Source organism: Salvelinus namaycush, chromosome 19, assembly GCF_016432855.1.
Source record: "Salvelinus namaycush isolate Seneca chromosome 19, SaNama_1.0, whole genome shotgun sequence".
NCBI classification, from domain to species: Eukaryota; Metazoa; Chordata; class Actinopteri; order Salmoniformes; family Salmonidae; genus Salvelinus; species Salvelinus namaycush.
In genome coordinates this window covers 31,193,837-31,218,127 of record NC_052325.1, presented here as the reverse complement: position 1 = coordinate 31,218,127, position 24,291 = coordinate 31,193,837, and the positions used below count along the sequence as shown (strand labels likewise).

Below are 24,291 nucleotides of genomic sequence, written 5' to 3'. Positions count from 1 at the left end.
CTTCTTCCGTGGCCTCCAACTGCTCTTAAACGCTAGTAAAACCAAATGCATGCTTTTCAACCGTTCGCTGCCTGCACCCGCACGCCCGACTAGCATCACCACCCTGGACGGTTCCGACCTAGAATATGTGGACATCTATAAGTACCTAGGTGTCTGGCTAGACTGCAAACTCTCCTTCCAGACTCATATCAAACATCTCCAATCCAAAATCAAATCTAGAGTCGGCTTTCTATTTCGCAACAAAGCCTCCTTCACTCACGCCGCCAAACTTACCCTAGTAAAACTGACTATCCTACCGATCCTCGACTTCGGCGATGTCATCTACAAAATAGCTTCCAATACTCTACTCAGCAAACTGGATGCAGTTTATCACAGTGCCATCCGTTTTGTTACTAAAGCACCTTATACGACCCACCACTGCGACCTGTATGCCCTAGTCGGCTGGCCCTCGCTACATGTTCGTCGTCAGACCCACTGGCTCCAGGTCATCTACAAGGCTATGCTAGGTAAAGTGCCGCCTTATCTCAGTTCACTGGTCACGATGGCTACACCCACCCGTAGCACGCGCTCCAGCAGGTGTATCTCACTGATCATCCCTAAAGCCAAAACCTCATTTGGACGCCTTTCCTTCCAGTTCTCTGCTGCCTGCGACTGGAACGAATTGCAAAAATCTCTGAAGTTGGAGACTTTTATCTCCCTCAACAACTTTAAACATCTGCTATCCGAGCAGCTAACCGATCGCTGCAGCAGTCCATCGGTATATAGCCCACCCAATTTACCTACCTCACCCCCCATACTGCTTTTATTTATTTACTTTTCTGCTCTTTTGCACACCAGTATCTCTACTTGCACATGATCATCTGATGATTTATCACTCCAGTGTTAATCTGCTAAATTGTAATTATTCGATTTATTGCCTACCTCCTCATGCCTTTTGCACACATTGTATATAGATTCTCTTTTTTCTACCATGTTATTGACTTGTTTATTGTTTACTCCATGTGTAACTCTGTGTTGTTGTCTGTTCACACTGCTATGCTTTATCTTGGCCAGGTCGCAGTTGCAAATGAGAACTTGTTCTCAACTAGCCTACCTGGTTAAATAAAGGTTAAATAAAAAATAAATAAAAATAAAAATATTCAGAAAGTATTCAGACACCTTTACTTTTTCCACATTTTGTTACGTTACAGCCTTATTTTAAAATGTATTCAATCTTTTTTCCCCCCTCATCTACACACAATACCCCATATTGACAAAGCAAAAACAGGTTTTTAGAAATATTTGCAAATTAATAAAAAATTAAAAACGAAATACAGATTCGAAATTGAGCTCGTGCATCCTGTTTCCATTGATCATCCTTGAGATGTTTCTACAACTTGATTGGAGTCCACTTGTGGTAAATTCAATTGATTGGACATGATTTGGAAAGGCACACACCTGTCTACATAAGGTCCCACAGTTGACAGTGCATGTCAGAGCAAAAACCAAGCCATGAGGTCGAAGAAAGTGTAACGTCTGGAGGAAACCTGGCACCATCCGTATGGTGAAGCACGGTGGTGGCAGGAACATGCTGTGTGGATGTTTTTTCAGCGGCAGTGACTGGGAGACTAGTCAGGATCGAGGGAAAGATGAACAGAGAAAAGTACAGAGAAATCCTTGATAAAAACCTGCTCCAGAGCGCTCAGGACCTCAGACTGGGGAGAAGGTTCACCTTCCAACAGGACAACGACCCTAAGCACACAGCCAAGACAATACAGGACTGGCTTCAGGACAAGTCTCTGAATGTCCTTGAGTGGCCCAGCCAGAACCCGATCAAACATCTCTGGAGAGACCTGAAAATAGCTGAGCAGTGACGCTCCCCACCCAACCTGACAGAGCTTAAGAGGATCTGCAGAGAAGAATGGGTGAAACTCTCCAAATACAGGTGTGCCAAGCTTGTAGCGTCATACCCAAGAAGACTAGAGGCTGTAATCGCTACCAAAGGTGCTTCAACAAAGTACTGAGTAAAGGGTCTGAATACTTATGTAAATGTGATATTTCCGTTTTATTTATTTTTTATACATTTGCAAAAAATGTTGCTTTGTCATTATGCGGTATTGTGTGTAGATTGAGGGGGGGAAAAAATAGTTCAACAATTTTAGAATAAGGCTGTAACCTAACAAATGTGGAAAAAGTCAAGGGGTCTGAATACTTTTCGAATGCACTGTATATACAGTATGTACACATCTTTATCCTATCAATCTTGTTGTGTGCAAACAATGAGTAAGCTAAGTACTACACTTAGTCTAAGCTGGCTATATTACCAATAGACATTATCTACATTTTCTCCAGGGATTGTAGGGCTTCATTCATTCATTCATTGGCTGTTGCATCACTGGTGTTGCCTGTTACCCTGGTGATATCACTAGGTACCTGCCAGGGATGATGACGCTAATAGCTCTCCTCTTAGCAAATGGTGGTGGTGATACACACATGCATATGCATGCTCACACGATTAGTGTTTGTTTCGCAACAGTGCCCACACACAAGGCTTAATAATGCTGGTGAAAACTACAAACACCACGCCTTCTAGGTATAGACGTACAGTAGTCTCAGGGGGTTGCTTGGACTCATGGTAGCTGTAGTTTTGGAAGTTACACGTTTTTCTATGAGCACTGCACTCCTTGCAGGTTAGATGTTTTAGTTGTCAACACACAGATGTTACCTGATCATCCTATCGCCTACCGCTGATCCTCTGAAATTTGATCTATGTGCATAGCAGAATCATCATCGTAATAAACCACACAGAAGAAGAGAAAAGGAGTCCTCACAACAAGGAGAAAATATACATCAAAATAGTGTGTGTGTGTGTGTGTGTGTGTATATGAACTGCCGTGCTGTAGTCGTACCTCTGTCCCTGTCCTCCTCTGTACCTCGCTGAGGGAATAAGAATTGGGTCGTCATCACTGTCGTCTGAATCCTGGTTGCTGCGGGAGGGTTGGCTCTGCCCACCCGGTCCCGTTGGAACCCCCTGCCCCCCTGGTCCTGTTGGACCCCCATGCCCCCCCTCCCCAGCAGGCTGCTCTCTCCTGCACCCCCCAGAGGTGTCCTCCACACCCACACCCTGGCTCCTCTCCAGGGGCGAGGCAGTCAAACTCTCCCCCACAGAGGAGACTTGTGCTGGGGCCTGGGTGGGCATGTATCTCTGGGTGCTGGAAGAGGCGGCGGAGGCACCCCCAGCCTCACACACTGGGTCGGTGTGAGGAGCAGCAACCCTGCTCTGGCTTGAGGGCTCTAAACCAGCCACAGCTGCTGGTATTGAAGGAGGAGAGAGAAAGCGAGAGAGATGTGGTCAGTATGAGGCTCAATAACTAAACAGTTGTCTAGGTCAGGGCAATATGTCAGAAACTAAGTGGACCTAATGCTGTTTTCGTGTGACCCACTGAATAAAACCCTCCAATGTTTGAAGTCATGCCCACCAGATCAGTGCTACACATGGCATCCCATAGAGTGCAGTAACAATCATGGCCACTAGGCCGCTCTAGTCCTCACCCTGCGCTGAAGCAGAGCTCTCTGCCGAGGGTCCCTCTCTGGTCTGGACGGCCCCTGCTGCCTCTGACTGCTTGGGCCCTCCACTGCCCCTGGAACTGGAGGCTCTGCTGCTCCTAAAGTGTGTGTGGGGGGGAGGGGGGGTGAGTCTTTCTTAAAGAACACCTGAGAAACATGGTCACCAAAATGAGATTGTGGATTTATTTGATGAGAAAAAAATCAGAACATCAAGGGTCAGTTTCCCTCGATGTTTGGTATGTTTGTAATTTCATCAAGAATTTTTTATATCAAAAAATATATATAATAATTGTAATTAATAAAATAAATAAAGTGTAATTTAGTCCTAGTTAGGCAATGGACTTACCAACGGAATCCTCGTATTATATATTATATATATATATATATATATATATAATACGTAGTCGTATTATATATATACAGTGGGGAGAACAAGTATTTGATACACTGCCGATTTTGCAGGTTTTCCTACTTACAAAGCATGTAGAGGTCTGTAATTTTTATCATAGGTACACTTCAACTGTGAGAGACGGAATCTAAAACAAAAATCCAGAAAATCACATTGTATGATTTTTAAGTAATTAATTAGCATTTTATTGCATGACATAAGTATTTGATCACCTACCAACCAGTAAGAATTCCGGCTCTCACAGACCTGTTTTTCTTTAAGAAGCCCTCCTCCTACTATACAGAAATAGTAGTTTTGGTCCGGTATTTATTTCCTGGATTGAGCTATTGTACAAATCCCCCCAAAGCATCTATACGAACAAATGGACTGATCTTTGAATAATTTAAGTTATCAAGAGGGACAAGCCAGGGATCACCTTTGTCTAGTTATTTATTTTATTCAGCCACATCATAAATAATTAGAACTCATGGCTCAAACTGGGGCATATAGATTGGTGGAGATCAACATGTGATATCATTGTATGCAGATGACATTTAACTTTATTCATCTGAACATTCTCTGTCATTTCTTTCACTACCATTGGACACATATGGTTCTGTATACAGATTCAAAGGGAATTGGGGGAAAACTAAAATAATGCCCATTTCTAATCATGACTTCTCAAGCTTAGAAAGTACATTTAAGGGGAAATGGACAAAGAAACATGAAATACCTGTGTGTACTGATACCAAGCAATCTGGAGGAGGCATACAAAATCAACCGTTTTAACAGATTGGATTCCATGTTCAGATTGAGATCTCTCCCTATATGTTAGGTATTATTATTTTTTAATTGTACATTTATTTAACGAGGCAAGTCAGTTAAGAATAAATTCTTATTTACAATGACGGCCTAAAAAAACAGATGTTTGCCTGGCTGCACAATTCCATTGACATTCCATGTCACACATGTTAATGTATTCATTCCTTAAGTATTATCCACAACATGTGATGTTGAGATGAGTCTTTACATATTTTCTGTCTCATTGACTATACATTATGTAAGGTGTTGATACACTACATAAACAGCTACAATGAAAATAGTGTTGATCAATCCTCAAGCTTCTTAGTGGGCATGAATTCACAATACATACAAATCTAAACAAAACAATCAATCCCTTGTGTTCTTCGTTACCCTCTTCCCCTTTGGTGCTTCCTACATAAATCTGTCCTGTACTGTTGCACAGGTGAGATAGCAACTTTTTTGGTGCCTCCGTAGTGGCCATTCTCTTTTAATGCAGGTTATTGATCAATGACTATGTCTCTATGCAATACAAAGAAATATATATAGTCTTAAGCAGACTTACTTGCTCTCTAGTCAGCCACAAATGTCCTATTTTAAGTAAGGTGAGTTATGAAGGAGAGAGAAGAAAAAAAACCAGTTGAAGTCGGAAGTTTACATACACCTTAGCCAAATCCATTTAAACTCAGTTTTTCACAATTCTTGGCATTTCATCCTAGTAAAAATTCCCTGTTTTAGGTCAGTTAGGATCACCACTTTTTTTTAAGTATGTGAAATGTCAGAATAATAGTAGAGAGAATGATTTATTTCAGCTTTTATTTCTTTCATCACATTCCCAGTGGGTCAGAAGTTTACATACACTCAATTAGTATTTGGTAGCATTGCCTTTAAATTGCTTAACTTGGGTCAAACGTTTGGTGTAGCCTTCCACAAGCTTCCCACAATAAGTTGGGTGAATTTTGGCCCATTCCTCCTGACAGAGCTGGAGTAACTGAGTCAGGTTTGTAGGCCTCCTTGCTCACACACGCTTTTTCAGTTCTGCCCACAAATGTTCTATAGGATTGAGATCAGGGCTTTGTGATGGCAACTCTAATACCTTGACTTTGTTGTCCTTAAGCAATTTTGCCACAACTTTGGAAGTATGCTTGGGGTCATTGTCCATTTGGAAGACCCATTTGCGACCAAGCTTTAACTTCCTGACTGATGTCTTGAGATGTTGCTTCAATATATCCACATAATGTTCCTCCCTCATGATGCCATCTATTTTATGAAGTGCACCAGTCCCTCCTGCAGCAAAGCACCCCACAACATGATACTGCCACCCCCATGCTTCGCGGTTGGGATGGTGTTCTTCGGCTTGCGAGCATCCCCCTTTTCCCTCCAAACCTAATGATGGTCATTATGGCCAAACAGTTCTATTTTTGTTTCATCAGACCAGAGGACATTTCTCCAAAAAGTACAATATTTGTCCCTATGTGCATTTGCAAACCGTAGTCTGGCTTTTTTATAGCGGTTTTGGAGCAGTGGCTTCTTCCTTGGTGAGCGGCCTTTCAGGTTATGTCGAAATAGGACTCGTTTTACTGTGGATATAGATACTTTTGTACCTGTTTCCTCCAGCATCTTCACAAGGTCCTTTGCTGTTGTTCTGGGAATGATTTGCCCTTTTCGCAATCTCTAGGAGACAGAACGCGTCTCCTTCCTGATCGGTATGATGGCTGCGTGGTCCCATGGTATTTATACTTGCGTACTATTGTTTGTACAGATGAACGTGGTACCTTCAGGTGTTTGGAAATTGCTCCCAATGATGAACCAGACTTGTGGAGGTCTACAAATTTTTTTCTGAGGTCTTGGCTGATTTCTTTTGATTTTCCCATGATGTCAAACGAAGAGGCACTGTGTTTGAAGGTAGGCCTTGAAATACATCCACAGGTACATCTCCAATTCACTCAAATGATGTCATCAGAAGCTTCTAAAGCCATGACATCATTTTCTGGAATTTTCCAAGCTGTTTAAAGGCACAGTCAACTTAGTGTATGTAAACTTCTGACCCATTGGAATTGCGATACAGTGAATTATAAGTGAAATAATCTGTCTACAAATATTTGTTGGAAAAAGTTACTTGTGTCGTGCACAAAGTAGATGTCCTAACCGAGTTTCCAAAACTATAGTTTGTTAACAAGAAATTTGTGGAGTGATTGAAAAACAAGTTATAATGACTCCAACCTAAGTGCATGTAAACTTCCGACTTCAATTGTACATACAGGCTTGAAATCATTGGCCACTTTAATAAATGGATAACTAGTCGTTTTAATAATTCCACTTTAATAATGTTTACATATCTTGCATTACTCATCTCATATGTATATACTGTATTTTATACCATCTACTGCATCTTGCCTATGCCGCTCGGTCATCACTCATCCATGTATTTATATGAATATATTCTTATTCCATCCCCTTACTTAGATTTGTGTGTATTAGGTAGTTGTTGTGGAATTGTTAGATTACATGTTAGATATTAATTGATAGATATTGCTGTACTGTCGGAACTAGAAGCACAAGCATTTTGCTACACTCGCAATAACATCTGCTGACCATGTGTATGTGACCAATCAAATTTTATTTTACAATGACATTCTCGACGATTCTGTGCTTCCAACTTTTTCAGCATGTCAATGCCCCCGTGGACAAAGCGAGTTCCATACAGAAATGGTTTGACGAGATCGATGTGGAAGAACTTGACTGGCCTGCACAGAGCCCTGACCTCAACCCCATCAAACACCTTTGGGATGAATTGTACGCCGACTGCGAGCCAGACCTAATCGTCCAACATCAGTGACCGGCCTCACTAATGCTCTTGTGGCTGAATGAAAGCAAGTCCCTGCAGTAATGTTCCAACATCTAGTGGAATGCCTTCCCAAAAGAGTGGAGGCTGTTATAGCAGCAAAGGGGGGACCAACTCCATATTAACAACCATGATTTTGGAATTACATGTTTGACGAGCAGGTGTCCACATACACTACATGGCCAAATGTATGTTGATCACTTTAAAGAATGTTTGGTATAGTGGCCGTTTTGTTTGTTTGTTTTTGTTTGTTTTTGTGTTGTGTTTGTAAGGTCTTATAAAAATTATAATAATAAAACAAAGTCACAACAAAAAAAATCTCCATGGAGCGTGCTTTTCATTCCAGCAGTAGGCTTAACCTGGTCTGTGAAATCAGGTCTGTGAAATCAGCTCATAAAGTTGTGCTTCTGGCCTTTTAAGCTGGAGTCAGAGAGTCGCTTGCTCACCACTCGTCAGTGAAGTCCAGTTTGATGGTGCTGGTGGTGGTTCCCTCTGTGCTGTAGTGTAAACTCAGGACTGGTTCTGCTGTGCTGGCTCGGCTACCTCCTGGTCCAGTACTGCTACTGGGTGCCCCGGACGAGGTTCCAGCTACACTGGCAGATACAGACTGGGTTTTCACCTTGATTGAACTCCCTCCAGCACTTCGCTCCAGACTCACAGCTTCTGATGCTCCTGAGAGACAAAGACAGAGAAAGCGAGCGAGAGCAAGAAAGGGAAGTAGAAAAAGATAGATTATTTAATAAAGTGGAATATATTAGCTTTATATATGACAATAGTTTTGTCTTTGAGTGGCTCCTGGTTACCAAAGTAAAAATCACTACTAGCCTCCATACATTTTCAACCCAGTTATTCATCGTAAGACATTGGGTACATTTGAGACTTTGTGATAAAACAATAATCATTGGTTGCTTTTGAACTAGTGTGTAGACTAAAAATATTTTAGCAAATAGATAAAACCACTTTGTATTCCATTTCAGTGTTAGCACTTTGCAGAATGTAGACTGTAGTTGTGTTGGTTAAAAACATGTCAACTAGATTATATTTGATGTTTTTTACTATATAGGACAATATAATATGATGACAACATGCAGCATTGTTATTTGAGGTAGGTCAATGGCAATGCAAAAAACCCACAGCAAATTTGCTGGTGTTAAAATCTTGGTGTTGAGGTAAAAATAAAGTGTTGCGAGTGTTATATCGGAGTGTTGTTCAAGTGGGGTTAACCTGTGTGATTGAAATTGACGCCACATGCGGTGAATAAATTAAGTGTTATTTGAATCACAGTGGAATCGTTACTCTACTGCGTCAACTCTGAGTGAAAAAGATGTGGGAGGGCCCTGATGATCATATCTCCCAGGATGCTTTGTTGCAGGTTGCTTTTTAGAATAGTTTGTTTAATATCTATGTTTCTGCAATTACATTGATTAATAGATCTTATAATACACAAAGATAAATAACACATTTTACTTCACTAATTCAATCTGTAAGTGGTTGGACTTATTTCACCCATTATTGAGATGGTTGTTCCAGTTTATATGGTTTAGGTAGTCTAATTTATCTATCTTCCCTACCTTGACAGACATTCTAACTGCAGATTGCGGGTGATTAAAAGTTCCATTTGTTTAATATCCTAGATCTGAGTGGATTCCAATAGGAATTATATAACACTTTGCAAGCCAGCATAATGTGACTTGCCAATGTTGCCTGCAAACCAAAAGTTTCAGACCACTGTGTTAGGGTAAAACTAGGCTGTCAAAGTATTGCCTTATGATAAAAGTAATGTATTGTCATAAAGAATTGTATTTTTATGATAAAATATTCACTTAGGCATTCACTTGCTGAAGGCTACAAGACAATGCCATCGAATGCAAGAATTATGTCTCTGTCAATAGCAAACACAGACATGGGTGGTACTGGTAACTTAAAAATTCACTCAAAAGGCACCCTGTGAAATAAATATGCAAATAAGGCTTTACACCACAGTCTTATATCACAAAAAAATTGTTACGGTAACACCACAGGTGTTAATTCCCTAACCCTGAGGAAGTGTAACAGCATCAACTCTAATAAAGTGTTAATTTAAGTCGGAATTCATAACACCCATAATGTTAGGAGACCCAACACTCTTGGGGTGTTGGTTTATCAACACTTTGAAAAGTGTTAGTTTAACACTATTCAGTGGGTCATATACAGTGCATTCGGAACATATTCAGACCCCTAGACTTTTTCCACATTTTCTTACACTACAGCCTTATTCTAAAATTGATTACATTTGTTTTCTTCCTCATCAATCTTCACACAATACCCAATAATGACAAACCAAAAACAGGTTTTTAGAAATGTTAGCACATTTATTAAAAACTTTAAAACTGAAATATCACATTTACATAAGTATTCAGACCCTTTACACAGTACTTTGTTGAAGCACCTTTGGCAGCGATCACAGCCTCAAGCCTTCTTGGGTATGACGCTACAAGCTTGGCACAACTGTATTTGGAGAGTTTCTCCCGTTCTTCTCTGCAGATCCTCTCAAGCTTTATCAGGTTGGATGGGGAGCATCACGGCACAGCTATTTTTACGTCTTTCCAGAGATGTTCGATCGGGTTCAAGTCCGGGCTCTGGCTGGGCCACTCAAGGACATTCAGAGACTTGTCCCGAAGCCACTCCTGCGTTGTCTTGGCTGTGTGCTTAGGGTTGTTGTCCGGTTGGAAGGTGAACCTTTGCCCCAGTCTGAGGTCCTGAGCAGGTTTTCATCAAGGATCGCTCTGGCCTCCTGAGTGGCGCTGTGGTCTAAGGCACTGCATCGCAATGCTAGCTGTGCCACTAGAGATTCTGGGTTCGAGTCCAGGCTCTGTCACAGCCAGGCCGCAACCGGGAGACCCATGGGGCAGCGCACGATTGATCCAGCGTCGTCCGGGTTAGGGGAGGGTTTGGCCGGCAGGGATATCCTTGTCCCATCGCACACTAGCGACTCCTGTGGCGGGCCTGGCTGACACGGTCGCCAGGTGTACGGTGTTTCCTGCAACACATTGGTGCGGCTGGCTTCCGGGTTAAGTGGGCATTGTGTCAAGAAGCAGTGCGGCTTGGTTGGGTTGTGTTTCAGAGGACACGCGGCTCTCGACCTTCGCCTCTCCCGAGTCCGTACGGAAGTTGCACCGATGAGACAAGACTAACTACCAATTTGATGCCATGAAACTGGGGAGCAAAAAGGGCAACGCACAAAAAAAATACAATAAAAAGGATTGCTCTGTACTTTGCTCCATTTATCTTTCCCTTGATCCTGACTAGTCTCCCAGTCCCTGCCGCTGAAAAACATCCCCACAGCATGATGCTGCCACCCCCATGCTTCAACGTAGGGATGGTGCCAGGTTTCCTCCAAACGCTTGGCATTCAGGCCAGAGAGTTCAATCTTGGGTTCATCTGACCAGAGAATCCTTTAGGTGCCTTTTGTCAAACTCCAAGCAGGCTGTCATGTGCATTTTACTGAGTAGTGGCTTCTGTCTGGCCACTCTACTATAAAGGCCTGATTGGTGGAGTGCTGCACAGATGGTAGCCCTTCTGGAAGTTTTTGGAAGGCACTTCTCCCCCAATTGCTCAGGTGGCCAGCTCTAGGAAGAGTCTTAGTGGTTCCAAACTTCTTCCATTTAAGAATGATGGAAGCCACTGTGATCTTAGGGACCTTCAATGCTGCAGAAATGTTTTGGTACCCTTCCCCAGGTCTGTGCCTCAACTCAATCCTCGGACAATTCCTTCAACCTCATGACTTGGTTTTTGCTCTGACATGCACTGTCAACTGTGGGACCTTATACAGACAGGTGTGTGCCTTTCCAAATCATGTCCAATCAATTGAATTTACCACAGGTGAACTCCAATCAAGTTGTAGAAACATCTCAGGGATGATCAATGGAAACAGGATGCACCTGAGCTCAATTTCAAGTCTCATAGCAAAGGGTCTGAAAACTAATCTAAATAAGGTATTTCTGTTTTATATTTTTTATAAATAAAAAAATTCTAAAAAGCAGTTTCGCTTTGTCATTATGGGGTATTGTGTGTAGATTGATGAATAAGGCTGTAATGTAACAAAATATGGAAAAGGGGAAAGGGTCTGAATACTTTCCAAATGCACTGTATATTCAAAGAGCGCCTATATGCTGCAGGAGTGGTCCTTGAGTTGCCTTTCCTCCCACAGACACGTTTCCATAAAATCCCCGTTCGCTTTGTCATTATGGGTTATTGTGTGTAGATTGATGAGGAAAATGTTTATTTAATACATTTTAGAATAAGGCCGTAATGTAACAAATTGTGGAAAAAGTCAAGGGGTCAAGTCAAGGGGTATATGAATGCATTTACAGATGCACAATCGAGAGCATCCTGTCGGGCTGTATCACAGCCTGGTACAGCAACTGCACCGCCCTCAGCCGCAAGGCTCTCCAGAGGGTAGTGAGGTCTGCACAATGCATCACTGGGGGAAAACTACCTGCCCTTCATGACACCTACAGCACCCGATGTCACAGGAAGGCCAAAAAGATCATCAAGGACAACAACCACCTGAGCCACTGCCTGTTCACACCACTACCATCCAGAAGGCGAGGTCAGTACAGGTGCATCAAAGCTGGGACCGAGAGACTGATAAACAGCTTCTATCTCAAGGCCATCAGACTGCTAAACAGCAATCACTAAATCAGAGAGGCTGCTGCCTACATTGAGACCAAATCACTGGCCACTTTAATAAATGGATCACTAGTCACTTTAAACAATTCCACTTTAAATAATGCCACTTTAATAATGTTTACATATCTTACATTACTCATATCATACGTATATACTGTATTTTATACCATGTATTGCACATTGACGATGCCGCTCGGTCATCGCTCATCCATATACTTATATGTACATATTCTCATTCACCCCTTTAGATTTGTGTGTATTTAACACTGTGTTAAAATTCTGATCTCAAATATGCTGTGCATATTCAGTCCTCTGTGCTGCATTGTACGCTCACCTCCTAGTGACTGTCTTGTTACACAATAACATTTTCGTGTAGGTCTACTACACACAGTTCACACTGACAATGTGCAAGGCATTCCATACACAGAGGAAGAGTGGAATGGTTTCAATCGTCCCACACCACAGGAGCAATACATACAATGTATCATATACTTTCAAAAACATGAGGTGCACTTGATTTAACTTGCCCATCACAATGGTACCAATAGGACAGCGACCACCCTGCACGCCGGTGAAGCTAAATCAAGTGGACCTCAAGCATTTGCCAGTGTTTGACCCAGATCTGAACCAAAACATCACACAGGTGAGTAGGAAACAACACAAATATACAGGGGTCAAAGGCAAGCCTCTCAAACTACCACCACACTCAATAGTTCATCACAAAATGGGGCTTGGAATGTCATTGTATCCTAGGGTATATTGTGTTAATGTTCTGTGAAATAAGCCAATACAGGAACGATTGCATTGAGAAGTTAATGGTCTGAGCGTGAGATGATTTACAGCCCGGCTGTGACTGAGTGAAAAGCCAGAGGAAGAGGAGCAAGATTGTGTTATGAGTCCAAAATAAAAACAATACTTTATTTTTATTTAACCTTTATTTAACTAGGCAAGTCAGTTAAGAACAAATTCTTATTTTACAGTGACGGCCTACCCCGGCCAAACCCTAACCCAGACGACGCTGGGCCAATTGTGCGCCGCCCTATGGGACTCCCAATCACAGCCGGTTGTGATACAGCCCGGGATCGAACCAGGGTCTGTAGTGACGCCTCTAGCACTGAGATGCAGTGCCTTAGACCGGGAGCCCAATAGCTGGCGAATGACCAAACATTATCTCAAGCTATAGGTTCAACAAGAGAGCCTTGGAGAAGATATCCAACACAAGCCTCCGCCCTGGGGACTGGGTTGGCAAAATGTGACTAGAATGCATGCTTAGTGAAAATGCTCTCAGGTAAAGATGGTGGAGGGGCAAAGTGCACACCGGAAGTCTCATGCGAATATATTTTTTTAAATGCCACACAGACGAGACAGAAAGCACAGAGGAAAACAGAGATACAAAAGAAAGAGAGAAAGAGAGGAAGAAACTACAGGGATACAGGGAAAGAAGGAGAGAGTTTAGGAGGGAGGGAGAGAGCGACAGCGAGAGATAGATAGAAGGGAGGAAAAGAGAGGAGAGGAGACGCACCCTGCTGCTCATCCAGAGTCATGGATCCCAGCTGTTTGTTAACCACAGATGAGGGAGAATCTGGAACACAAATAAGACTCACTAAACAACGGGCATAGATGTTGGAGGTCACACCAGAGGTCATATGGTCACGCTCAGGTCAAAGTTCAAACGCTGCTTAAAGTGGACCAAGGCCAAGCAGGAAGAAGAGTTAACAAACACGGCTACATGAACAGACAGTGTTGTTTGTTGCAACGCTGGGAAGCACTAGGAAGGACAAGTTGATATTGATATGGGAATAGAACAGCAGCAATTGCCCTAGACACAGCTTGTGGGAGATTGAACACAGACTGTAGAGTGCCACACGTGCAGAGCTGAAAAATATATCACACGCGCGATTCAAGTTTTGATCTCAATGGAAGATTTACACAGTAGTTTAACTTATTCACGCATCTCAAGTTACTCTCACAGGGCTGAGTGAGACCTAAGTCACGGTCTGATGGACCTCACAGTAATACTAACATCCACTCACTCCATGCCTGTTAAGCGGATACCAGTGGCAAACCACACTGACCAAAACCCATGTCATGCCCAAACACCCGTCACCTTACGTGAACAGTAGTCAGTCATCTCAAAAAGGGCATCATGCAGAGATTCATCATTGGTAAACCTTTTACTCCACCTCAAATTAGATTCATAGACTTCACCAAAAAAGGTGTTACCGGTACATATTGATTGATTCCCACCCCAATGTCACATGGTCTGATGCCAGTGCATTCCACTGCAATTCAAGCTACGTACGTACACATTACAGCGCTGCGTTAGGCAAATCGTAGAGGATTGAGAATGAACATTGTTATTTCACCTTAATATGAAAATACCAACTGGTGTGCACAAAGTAGCTTCATCAGTGTCTACAGTAAACCCAGACATTTCACAGCACCGACAAGACCTTGCGCCATTACTGAAGCACAAATGTTCAGGTCCAAATATGGACATATTTCGTTTAAGTACAAAGAAAACTAAATCATTGTTGCCACTTACATTATATACTGTATGTATTCTCATATTTCAACACTATAAGAATTCTACAACCATAACACAAGCCAAGGCCCTTTGAGTGTCTGGATGGGGTTAAGTGAGTTGGAAAGTGATGTGTACCAGACGGAGTGAAGACGCTTAGTACAACATGACATTAATAGACCATGGGGTGTATGCATCAATCGTTACATCAGCTCCTAGAAGATCTGAGACAAAGGCTGTAGAAAGATCAGATCTTAATCTTAACCATCCATAGTCGTAGTCAATGTTCCCTCGCCATTTTTCGGCACTGATGTCAGGTCTGCTGAGCACAAACTTAAACGTCGTGAAAATTCTGTGCAACTTCTGGCGCGTTTACTGTGAACACTGAGGCTGTACCCGCTTTGAGTTACAGTTATAACAGTGTCCAAGTAGGCTACTGTGGCTATTTGATCATAACGTATGCCTATCTGAGTGGCCTACCATCAAACACAATGGAGAATACGCACCCCATAACATTTTTACATTGAAATAGCTGTTCTATCATTCAGCCTACAGTAGCAGCCAATGTGTGGTGTTCAATATAGGCCTGCATTCCATTAGACTTTTGGAAAAAATATGCAGGGCTTGACATTAACCTGTTTACTCACTTGTCCTTCAGACAATGAAAATGCGTTGTTTGATGCAAGAAACCACTTTACAAAATAAAATTAGCTTAAAAAAACTAGCTTATTCAAGCCTGTCTCAAAATACAACACTGACAGACAGAAAAAAATGCTCTTTACCAGACTTGCTTTTCAAAAGATGTCCAGAAATGCACACATTTTGTAGGAAGCAACCACTGCACCATTGCTGACTAGAAATGAGCTATATCTGGGCTAATAACCCACTAGCAAAGAATATGAACAAATGTGCACACGTGGCTACATGCAGCTCTAGCTTTGATCTCAAAACAAGCGCATCTACTATCGACCACTCATGCTGTAAACACAGTCCGGTTCAAAGTGAATGGCACAGATCCATATATGGCAATGGTCTATTTGCATATAGGGATACTGCAGCTCTGATTGGTTATACCGCACTGGCAATATACACCTGCAATAACATCTGCTGAACACGTGTATGTGACCAATAAAATATGATTTGTTAAAGGGAAAAACTAGAAAGTTGAGTGAAGTTCAATCTCGTGCTTCTCTGCGCGAGCTGATATTTCTTCTGCATGGCAGTCCCTGGGGAGCTGCGTGCCAACCACTTCATATTGCTTTTGATGCCAATGGGGTGAAGAAGCAGTGTTCCACAGCCAGAGGGTGCCAAATACCACACCGTACAGGGGAGCTAAAGGCGGGACTACCCAAGCAGCAAAGGGGGGGTTGTGCATGTTTGGTGGGAAGGGGTTTGGGTGAGGTGTATATGAGACTTAGGAAAGGGAATTTGGATAGAGGGGGTGGTGAGTTAGGGAGAAGAGAGAAAAGGGTGTATGGGTGTGGGGATTGGAGTAGGATTAAGACGACCCCTAGACAGATATAAGGTCAGATTCAGTAGGGTAAGATGATCCTGGATCTGTACGGGCAACGTTCGACCGAAAGTATGGGGATATTAAGTGGAAAGCAGGAAGGAGAGGGGTTGGGGTGGCAAGTAACCTGTAGGGGGGGGCGTCTCGGTGGCAGCGCCAACAGCAGCAGCAGCCCCCCTTGATTGGATCTCAGTGGCTGCGGTGGAGGAAGGGGTTTGGCTCTGTCCTGGGGGGTCGGCCAACAGGAGCAACCGCTGCAAACGCCTACACACTAGATTTACCGGCAGCCGGTTAGGGCCGTACTCTGACAGAGAGGTAGAGAGACGAGAGGGATAGAGTGAATGGAGGCAGAAGACAAGAGAAGGAGGAGAGGTAAACAAAGGGAGACAAAGGGAAATAAAAGGAAAGAATATGGTTGAAAAAGGAGAGGGTAAGGCTGCTGCTTGAGTGGCACGGCTCCCACACACCAATAGACGGTACACACACACACACACACGTGTTTTGGTCTGCTTGTGGGAGTCTACTATGAGTCACCGGTTAGCTCCCCTCAAATCAAATATGATGACTCGCCCCTCTTATGGGAGTACTCAGTGTGTGTGTTCTCTCCACGCAATTCTTACCAGACAGTGCAATCTCTGTGGTGGGTGTGGGTGTCACAGCCATGTCTGCCTGACTCCTCTGTTCTGAGTCTAGGGAGGAGGTGAGGGAGGAGGGGAGCACCGAGCCCTCCATGGACGAGCAGGTTGACGCGGGAGGTGCTGTAACTGTTGACGATGACTCTGAGGTGGACTTGGGGAGGGGTACAGGTACAGAGGCGACAGCTGGGGCCTCTGTTTCCATGGAGCCCTCTAGGGATCTGGCTTGTTGTGGAGGGGGTATTGTAGGGAGCGTTGGGATGGTGGGTGTTGTAAGAGCCCCCTCTATACGGGGAAGAGTGCCTGGAGGAGACAAATGGAGCAGATGTTTTTTTTGTCCTACATTTACAGAGGTTTTTTTCTGAAGCATGTCTTTTCAGTGTTACTTCAAGGAGAATTTCCATCTTCAGACAGTTCTATTATATTGTATTCTATTTCATTATTTTGTATTGAATTATTTCCCACTTTAAAAAAAAACATGGGTGCAAACTAAGCTCCAGAAATAGTGTCCCAAACGAACAACTAAGGTCTGATCCTAGATCTGTGGCAACGGGCCAACACTAAGTACCATTTAAGCTGGCCGCCAACCACTACCGTCCCAGTGTCTCACCTCTTGGGCGTGTCTGAGAGCGCGTGGTCCCCCGGCTGCTCTGGGCCTCGCTGGCCTCCTCGAACCAGCGGGACAACATGTCTGACATCCTCTGCATCAGCGATACGTTCTGGCTCTGTTCTCCTGGGGGGAGTGGGGGGGTCAAAGGTCAGAGATCGAGTTGGCATGGGACATGACTGGTCGGCATTTCTCAGCACAACATTTCCTTGAAAATCCACAAAGTTATTGTTGTTGTTGCCCCCTTTACCATCGGTCCAGAGAATCCTCGTATCAGGGTATAGCTTGTACTATAATGCATAAGTCCCTCAATAGCTAACAGCGGAGTACCAATCCACTGCATCATCCAGACATTGACTAATTGGGGAAAAAAGTTTGCTTCTCCTTCATCTACAATACCCTAAGATCTCTAAAAGTCTGTGATAGCGAGAGGCAGCTTTATCACAGTCCCAGCTGGGCCCGTAATAAGTTGTGAGTCAGTGAAAGCTAAAGCTAACGAGATCCCCATAGACAGAGATAGGCCCTGTTAGCCTCATTAGCAATGAGAGGGAGAGGCTCTGGGTGAGAGATTAGAGCTCAGGCTCTCAGAGGAGATGGAGGAGACGTAGAGAGTAATCAGGCTGTGTGTGTGTGTGTGTGTCAGGGAGAGAGAGAGAGAGAGAGAGAGAGAAAGAGTAGAATGTGTGTGTCTGTGTTCAGTCATACCAATTAAGAATAACAGAGAGACTGAGGAGGCAATAGAGAAGAGAGAGAGGGAGACTATGTGTTTGTTGTGAGAGTGATTGTGCACTCTTACCGTCCCGCTCTCTCTCGCTCTCAGGGCGAGCACGGGGTCCAGTGTCAGACCAGTCACCTCGTAGACGAAGACGCTTCACTGGGGGTTGCCGCAGCTGTGGACACACACACAAAACATTAAGCATAGTTAAAAATAGCCATGGCACAGTCCCAGTCACTCCCCCACACAGGAAAACAGGCCTAGAGCCAGGGACCTGGTCACCCAACACTGGTGCCTTAACTCCTCCCCTGGGGACAGATAGAGAGAGGGACAGCCAACTTCAGTAGAGAGAGATGAAGGGAGAGCGAGAACGTGGGAGAGACAGAGAATCACAACTGTGTGGAGAGTTAAATAAATAGAGCGAGAGGGAGGGGGTGAGAGAAGGTAAAGAGCTGAGGGGAGCTGAGGAGAGGAGAAAAAGACAGGCGAGATAGTGAGAGGGCTGAAGGTGTGACAAAGAGTTGCACAAGTAGGGTTGCAGGAGTAAGATTATGGGTGGAGGAGGAAGAGAGCATTAGAGAGAGGTAAAAAGATTCCTTGGCAGGCCCTACAGTCCCCGTTCTGGTCTATTTCAGTGGGGTGAGTGGTGGAACATTGCCTGCATCGGTAGCTGTATTTAGAAAGGCATGTGGGAGCAGAGCCGGGTGACAGTTGCGACAGCTGAGGAGACTGGCACCGTGATCTAGCACATCCAGAAAAACTGGTTCCCCCCAAGCTCTTACTCTTAACTTGGCCCACGTCCTTACAGAGGCTGTGTTTGTTTGTGGGAGTGTGTGTGTGTGTGTGTGCACCACTGAGTTTATGAGCAGAATCTTTTCTTGTCTTCCTTCCCCTGGAATCTAGTGTGTGCTCCTTCGCTCATCTCCTTTTAATTTTATTCTCCCTCTTAATCCTCCTGTTCCCTCTCTTTCTTCCTTCCCCTCTTCCTCGCTCTTTATGTCCTTCCTCAGGCCTGTCAGGGTTGTTTGTTCCTCTCACTGCACCAGCTGCCACCGCACAACACATTAACAGAAGATGCCCTGAGAGCACTTCAGTCACTCAACACAAAGCCAGCTATGTCTGTTTACAATCAACATCCCCTTGGTTTGAGAGTGGAGGGGGAGCTAACATTCAGGGTTGGGTAGGTTATTTTCTAAATGTAATCCATTACAGTTACTAGTTACCTGTCGAAAATTCGAATTAGTAACGTAACTTTTGGATTACCCAAACTCAGTAACGTAATCTGATTATATTCCATTACTTTTACATTACTTTCCCCTTAACAGGCATTAGAAGACAAAAATGTATGCTACCAACTGAACGACATCTATTGCAGGATAAATCAATGTTAAAGTTTACATAGCTGGCCATATATGGATGTTACATTTTACTTTATGGGTTGGTTATGTAGGCTTCTTCTAACCCATCACGTTCTACTACATAGAATAATATGACTAAATTATATCTTTACATTAAAAACCAAGGTCTATCAGAATTCTAGTCATTCCAATAAATGTTATACCCCTTGATCTTCAAGAATAGGATTTGGAAATATAGAAGTATAGATTAGCTAAATTGTTTAACCTGAGCATGACCCCAAAACTAAGGACTTATTAGCCAGCCCTACTCTGTTGTTTATGATTTTGTTGTCATGGAGGACTGATTGGGCTCATTGATTCGAGTTGAAAAATAAATGTTGTGCTCATGGAATGGCATGCTTTGAGTACTACTGAAAAGTGCTATTTACATGTGAAAATGAATGCCATATGCTGCATTTGCTATAGACCTATTGTTTACCTTTCTGTTGGTGACACTTTGAAATCTTGATAATATGCAGCTGTTTAAAGAGCAAATCCACAGATGAACCAATAACAAAACGGTCACCTGTTTTGGTAAAAAGCTGAGGGATGGGCCTGGAGAAATGTAACCAACTCAGATAAATAGACAGAGCTATGGATGCAAGGACTGACCATCCATGATATAGAAATTATTGTTTGAACCATGTTATGAGGCTATACAGTGTTTGTTTACATTTACAATGTTTACAAACATTTGGGAAATACAAGCTTATATTTTGGGTTCTCATGGAGTGTGACAGTTGTACTAAGCTCATAAGTTATATTCTTCAAGAATCAATGGATATATATAAATCCAAAAATATCAAAAGTGTGCAAGGTTGAGCATATGTATACAGTTTTAGATTGAGCAATAAAAACCTTACTTTTATTCCATAGGCTGGGATCCGCACTTTGCAGCTGTTGCAAGAGCGCATTTTTCACTGGCTGTCCACTGGTTTCAAAAACAATGATTGATAGGCAGCTTAAACGTCTTCAATTCAACCATTATTGGGTTCAAATACACATTTAGATTTGTGAACATCCATCCACAACAACCACAATCCGTAAGGCGCAAATAGCTAAATGAAACAGCAACAGTGGGATTCACATCAATGCGCTATCTAGATATCAATAATAAGTGATATCCGTATCGCCGTAGACTACACCACTGCTGTCATCCTTACCTCCAAGCGTTTATTTAAGTTGGATCATCTTTGAATGCTGACAGCAGTTGAACCATTGGAAGACATAGGTTGGACTGGAGCCTACAAAGCCTATTCCTGCTCTTTTCCCACAATCCATCAAACACATTCGGTGTGTCATCGTAGGGGTCTCTGACTTGTGGTCAGACTCTCTCAGGTGGAACAAACTTAAACTTGTGCCTTTTTGTAATGCTGATTTGAATGTCGTGCCAAAGTTTTTTCCCCCGCAAACATCCTTTCTGAATTTAAAGTAATCCTCGAAGTAATCCTCTAGTTTTTCAAAAGTATCTGTAATCTCATTACAATATTTTTGCTGGTAACGTAACGGCTTACATAAAAACGGATTACATTACTCCCCAACCGTGCTTACATTAGAAGCCTATGTCTTGTCTGGCCATGTGTGTGTTTATGCTCCCAGCAAAGTCCAATATGGACAATAAACAACATGGTACCGTGATAAAATCCCCCACTGACTCATGTAATTGCTCTTTAATATTTTTAACACACAGAAGGAGAGTGTATGTAAAAATACTGAAGTACGTATACACACTTTCACAGTGGGGCAAACACAGTGTGTGTGTATCCTAGCCTGGCTGTGCATAGAGAAGTATACACCTTTCATATTTAACAAACTAAAACGGTGGCGTCTCTTCCCTTCTCTCCTCACCTCCTCCCTCCTCTCCTCCTCCCTCCTCTCCTCCCTCCTCTCCTCACCTCCTCCCTCCTCTCCTCCCTCCTCTCCTCACCTCCTCCCTCCTCTCCTCGGATGGGCCCTTCAGCTCTCGGGCCTGGTCATTTTTGGGGTCAAACAGGTAGATGTAGTCTGAAGAGTAGCTGACCAGCACCTCCTGTCCGTCCCCGCTGTAGCAGAGCGACGTCACGCGACATAACTTGTTGGACAGGTGGGCGGGGACAAAGCGCACACACATGCCCGTCGTTCCACGGCCCATGTAGTTACCTGAGGGAGGGGGGCAGAGAATTTAGTGAGACAGTCAGAGGCAAGTAGGGGGAAATAACATGGGGCAGAGTTAAACTAAACGAAGTCAGTAGTAGCGTAACTCCAAATGTTTCTATTATTTAACCTTTATTTTAACAGGAAAGACATATTGAGGTCTCTTTTACAAATGTGCCCTGTATATACACATTAGACCCTAACTATATATATCTATGTATACACATTAAAATACAAAATCACAGTCATGGGAACCACAAATGAAATATCACAAATCACCCAGAAAACAGTCACCAAACAATAATTTAATTTGCCCGAACATCAAGATGAAATGTATTTTGAATTTTGTTCCAGCAATACGGTGCATTAAAACTAAAAGCAGATTTACCAAGCTCGGTGGAGACCGTAGGAACCTCAAGAGTTAACCAATCCTATGAACGGATTAGGCAACTCCGGTATCTATACTTCAACAGCAAAGTTATATAAGACGGAAAGACGGACGTTTATGAAGTAGCGGCATGTAAACAATTAGGGAGTAATGTAGAGATCTACGGGTCTTTAGTGAAGTCCAGCCTATCTTTTGATACAGGATGCAGTGATGAGTATCAAAACTGGCACCTGTAACAAAACGAAGGGCACTGTGGTAGACGGCATCTAAAGGTTTAAGAGTAGTAGCAGCTGCACTTTGATAAATAATATCACCATAATCAAGAACAGACCAAAAGGTTCACTGAATAATCTGCATCGTACTGCTTAGAGAAAGGCACAATCTGTTTCTGTAGAAGAAGCCAACATTAAATCTTAACTTCTTAACCAGCTCATCTGTTTTTTAAACGTCAAATCCATGTCAATCCTAATGCCTAAGTATTTATATGCAGGAACACCTTCGATTGGAGAACCGAGAGTTTGAAAACAACATGCATTTCACTCGTTCGATGACGTTGGCTCCAATGGTTAAGGTTAGATCCTAGATCCTGTCTGTGTTCCACAATGATAGAGCATTCAGAGGATGCCAGACCGACACAGCCCAGCCATCTAGACTAGAGTGCACTTAATGGAACAGACATTCATCTTTCTCTAGCCCACAGGGCGATGGCAGCACTGAGACAGACACAGACAGACAAGACAGCCTCTAGTGCATTGCCCTCATCTGTCAACCCAAAGACCTGGCTGCCACAGTGTACTGCTGCACTCTGGAATAAGGGCAAAGTGAAAAGCAGTAGCAGGTGCTGGAGTATGGGTGATTGCACTGTCCCAACAGCAGAGTGGATAGGAGTATAGATATATCCATAGATACACTGATAGAATAATACAATATGACAGGGGAGTGTTGACTAACTGATCTTCCAGTCCATGAAATATCTATTGATAAAAATTCAGACAGACAGATGTACAACAAAGACAGACAGACATACGCAGAGCGAGAGAGATACATTTGGATAGAACTAAATGAGAGGACAGAGTTGTTTGTTACCCGTAGCCCTGGTGCCCAGCATGCGTCTGTCGTAGATGCGTACTGAGCTGTCGGAGCAGCCCACCGCCAGGTAATAGGGCACTAGCGGACAGATGGAGATGGACGTCGCCGCCCGCCGACAGTTTATCAAGATGTCCTGGTGAGAGGAAGAGAACGTAAACAACAACAGACTAGTTGGCTAAAATCAGCCAAACCGGCAAGATAAAAAGGTGTGATATAATATACAAATAAGAAGATAAAATAAGAAGGACATGCTGACAAATACAAGAGGCCAAATAATAGACCAATAAAGACAAACAAAAAGGAATGAGAGATAAATGCTGATTGTTGGCGTTCAAAATCAATACACATTAAAAAAAATTCCCTTCCTTACATCTTTGCAGTCCTCTTTAGTGCAGCTGGTCTTCATGCGCAAGTCAAACCAGCGCACGGTGCCGTCCTCCCCACACGACAGGAACGTGTACGGGTCGTTAGGTACCGTCATAATCTAACAGCAGAACAGGAGGAGAGAGCGCAACAAGAGGAAGGGAAAGAGAGAGAAAAAGGTGGGAGGATGTGAAAAAATAAACAATATTTGCATAGCTCCCTCAACCTATTTTCAATTAGCCACACAAAAAAAATCATCCTAGTCCCAACTTCCTGGTACAAAACAAGTTGAGAAACCCTTGTGTACAGTACCTCGTAGGCTGTTCCGTAGTGGCAGGTGAACTGGCACTGCCTGTTGATGTCGGGGCTCTTCTCTGTGTGGGTGTAGTAGATGATACCATCCCCAGAGCACGAGATGATCTGCTGGTCACTGGTCTGGGGCATGAACTTAGCACTGAAGATGTTTGCCCGGTGACCCGACCGTATGGTTGCCTTAACCTGGGGAGAGTTTCAGAGAGGAGAGTGTGTAGCAAGTTGCAGTGGTGTGTGTGGTTGGCTCTGTTGTATACGTAGGAAATGAAGGATATATGAAATCGGTGTTAAACATTTTTAAGTTAAATTGACTCTACTGGGAGCTATCTTAACACTCAAGAGAGTTAATACACTCCCTGGAGTTGAT

At 43.3% G+C, this 24,291-nt stretch overlaps 1 protein-coding gene across 1 annotated transcript in view; it reads right to left on the bottom strand.

Annotated features, from left to right (window-relative positions):
• Positions 1–24,291, bottom strand: part of LOC120063983 (DDB1- and CUL4-associated factor 6-like) — a 78,902-nt gene that overhangs the window by 14,686 nt on the left and 39,925 nt on the right. Inside the window, exons 4-13 of the mRNA XM_039014294.1 lie at positions 23,925–24,110; positions 23,620–23,733; positions 23,247–23,382; positions 21,567–21,778; positions 18,324–18,417; positions 17,531–17,653; positions 16,906–17,223; positions 8,027–8,252; positions 3,532–3,644; positions 2,889–3,291 (exon numbers count right to left, since the gene is read on the bottom strand). Of these exons, the coding sequence (XP_038870222.1) occupies positions 2,889–3,291; positions 3,532–3,644; positions 8,027–8,252; positions 16,906–17,223; positions 17,531–17,653; positions 18,324–18,417; positions 21,567–21,778; positions 23,247–23,382; positions 23,620–23,733; positions 23,925–24,110 (1,925 nt within the window). The remainder of the gene's footprint in view (positions 1–2,888; positions 3,292–3,531; positions 3,645–8,026; positions 8,253–16,905; positions 17,224–17,530; positions 17,654–18,323; positions 18,418–21,566; positions 21,779–23,246; positions 23,383–23,619; positions 23,734–23,924; positions 24,111–24,291) is intronic.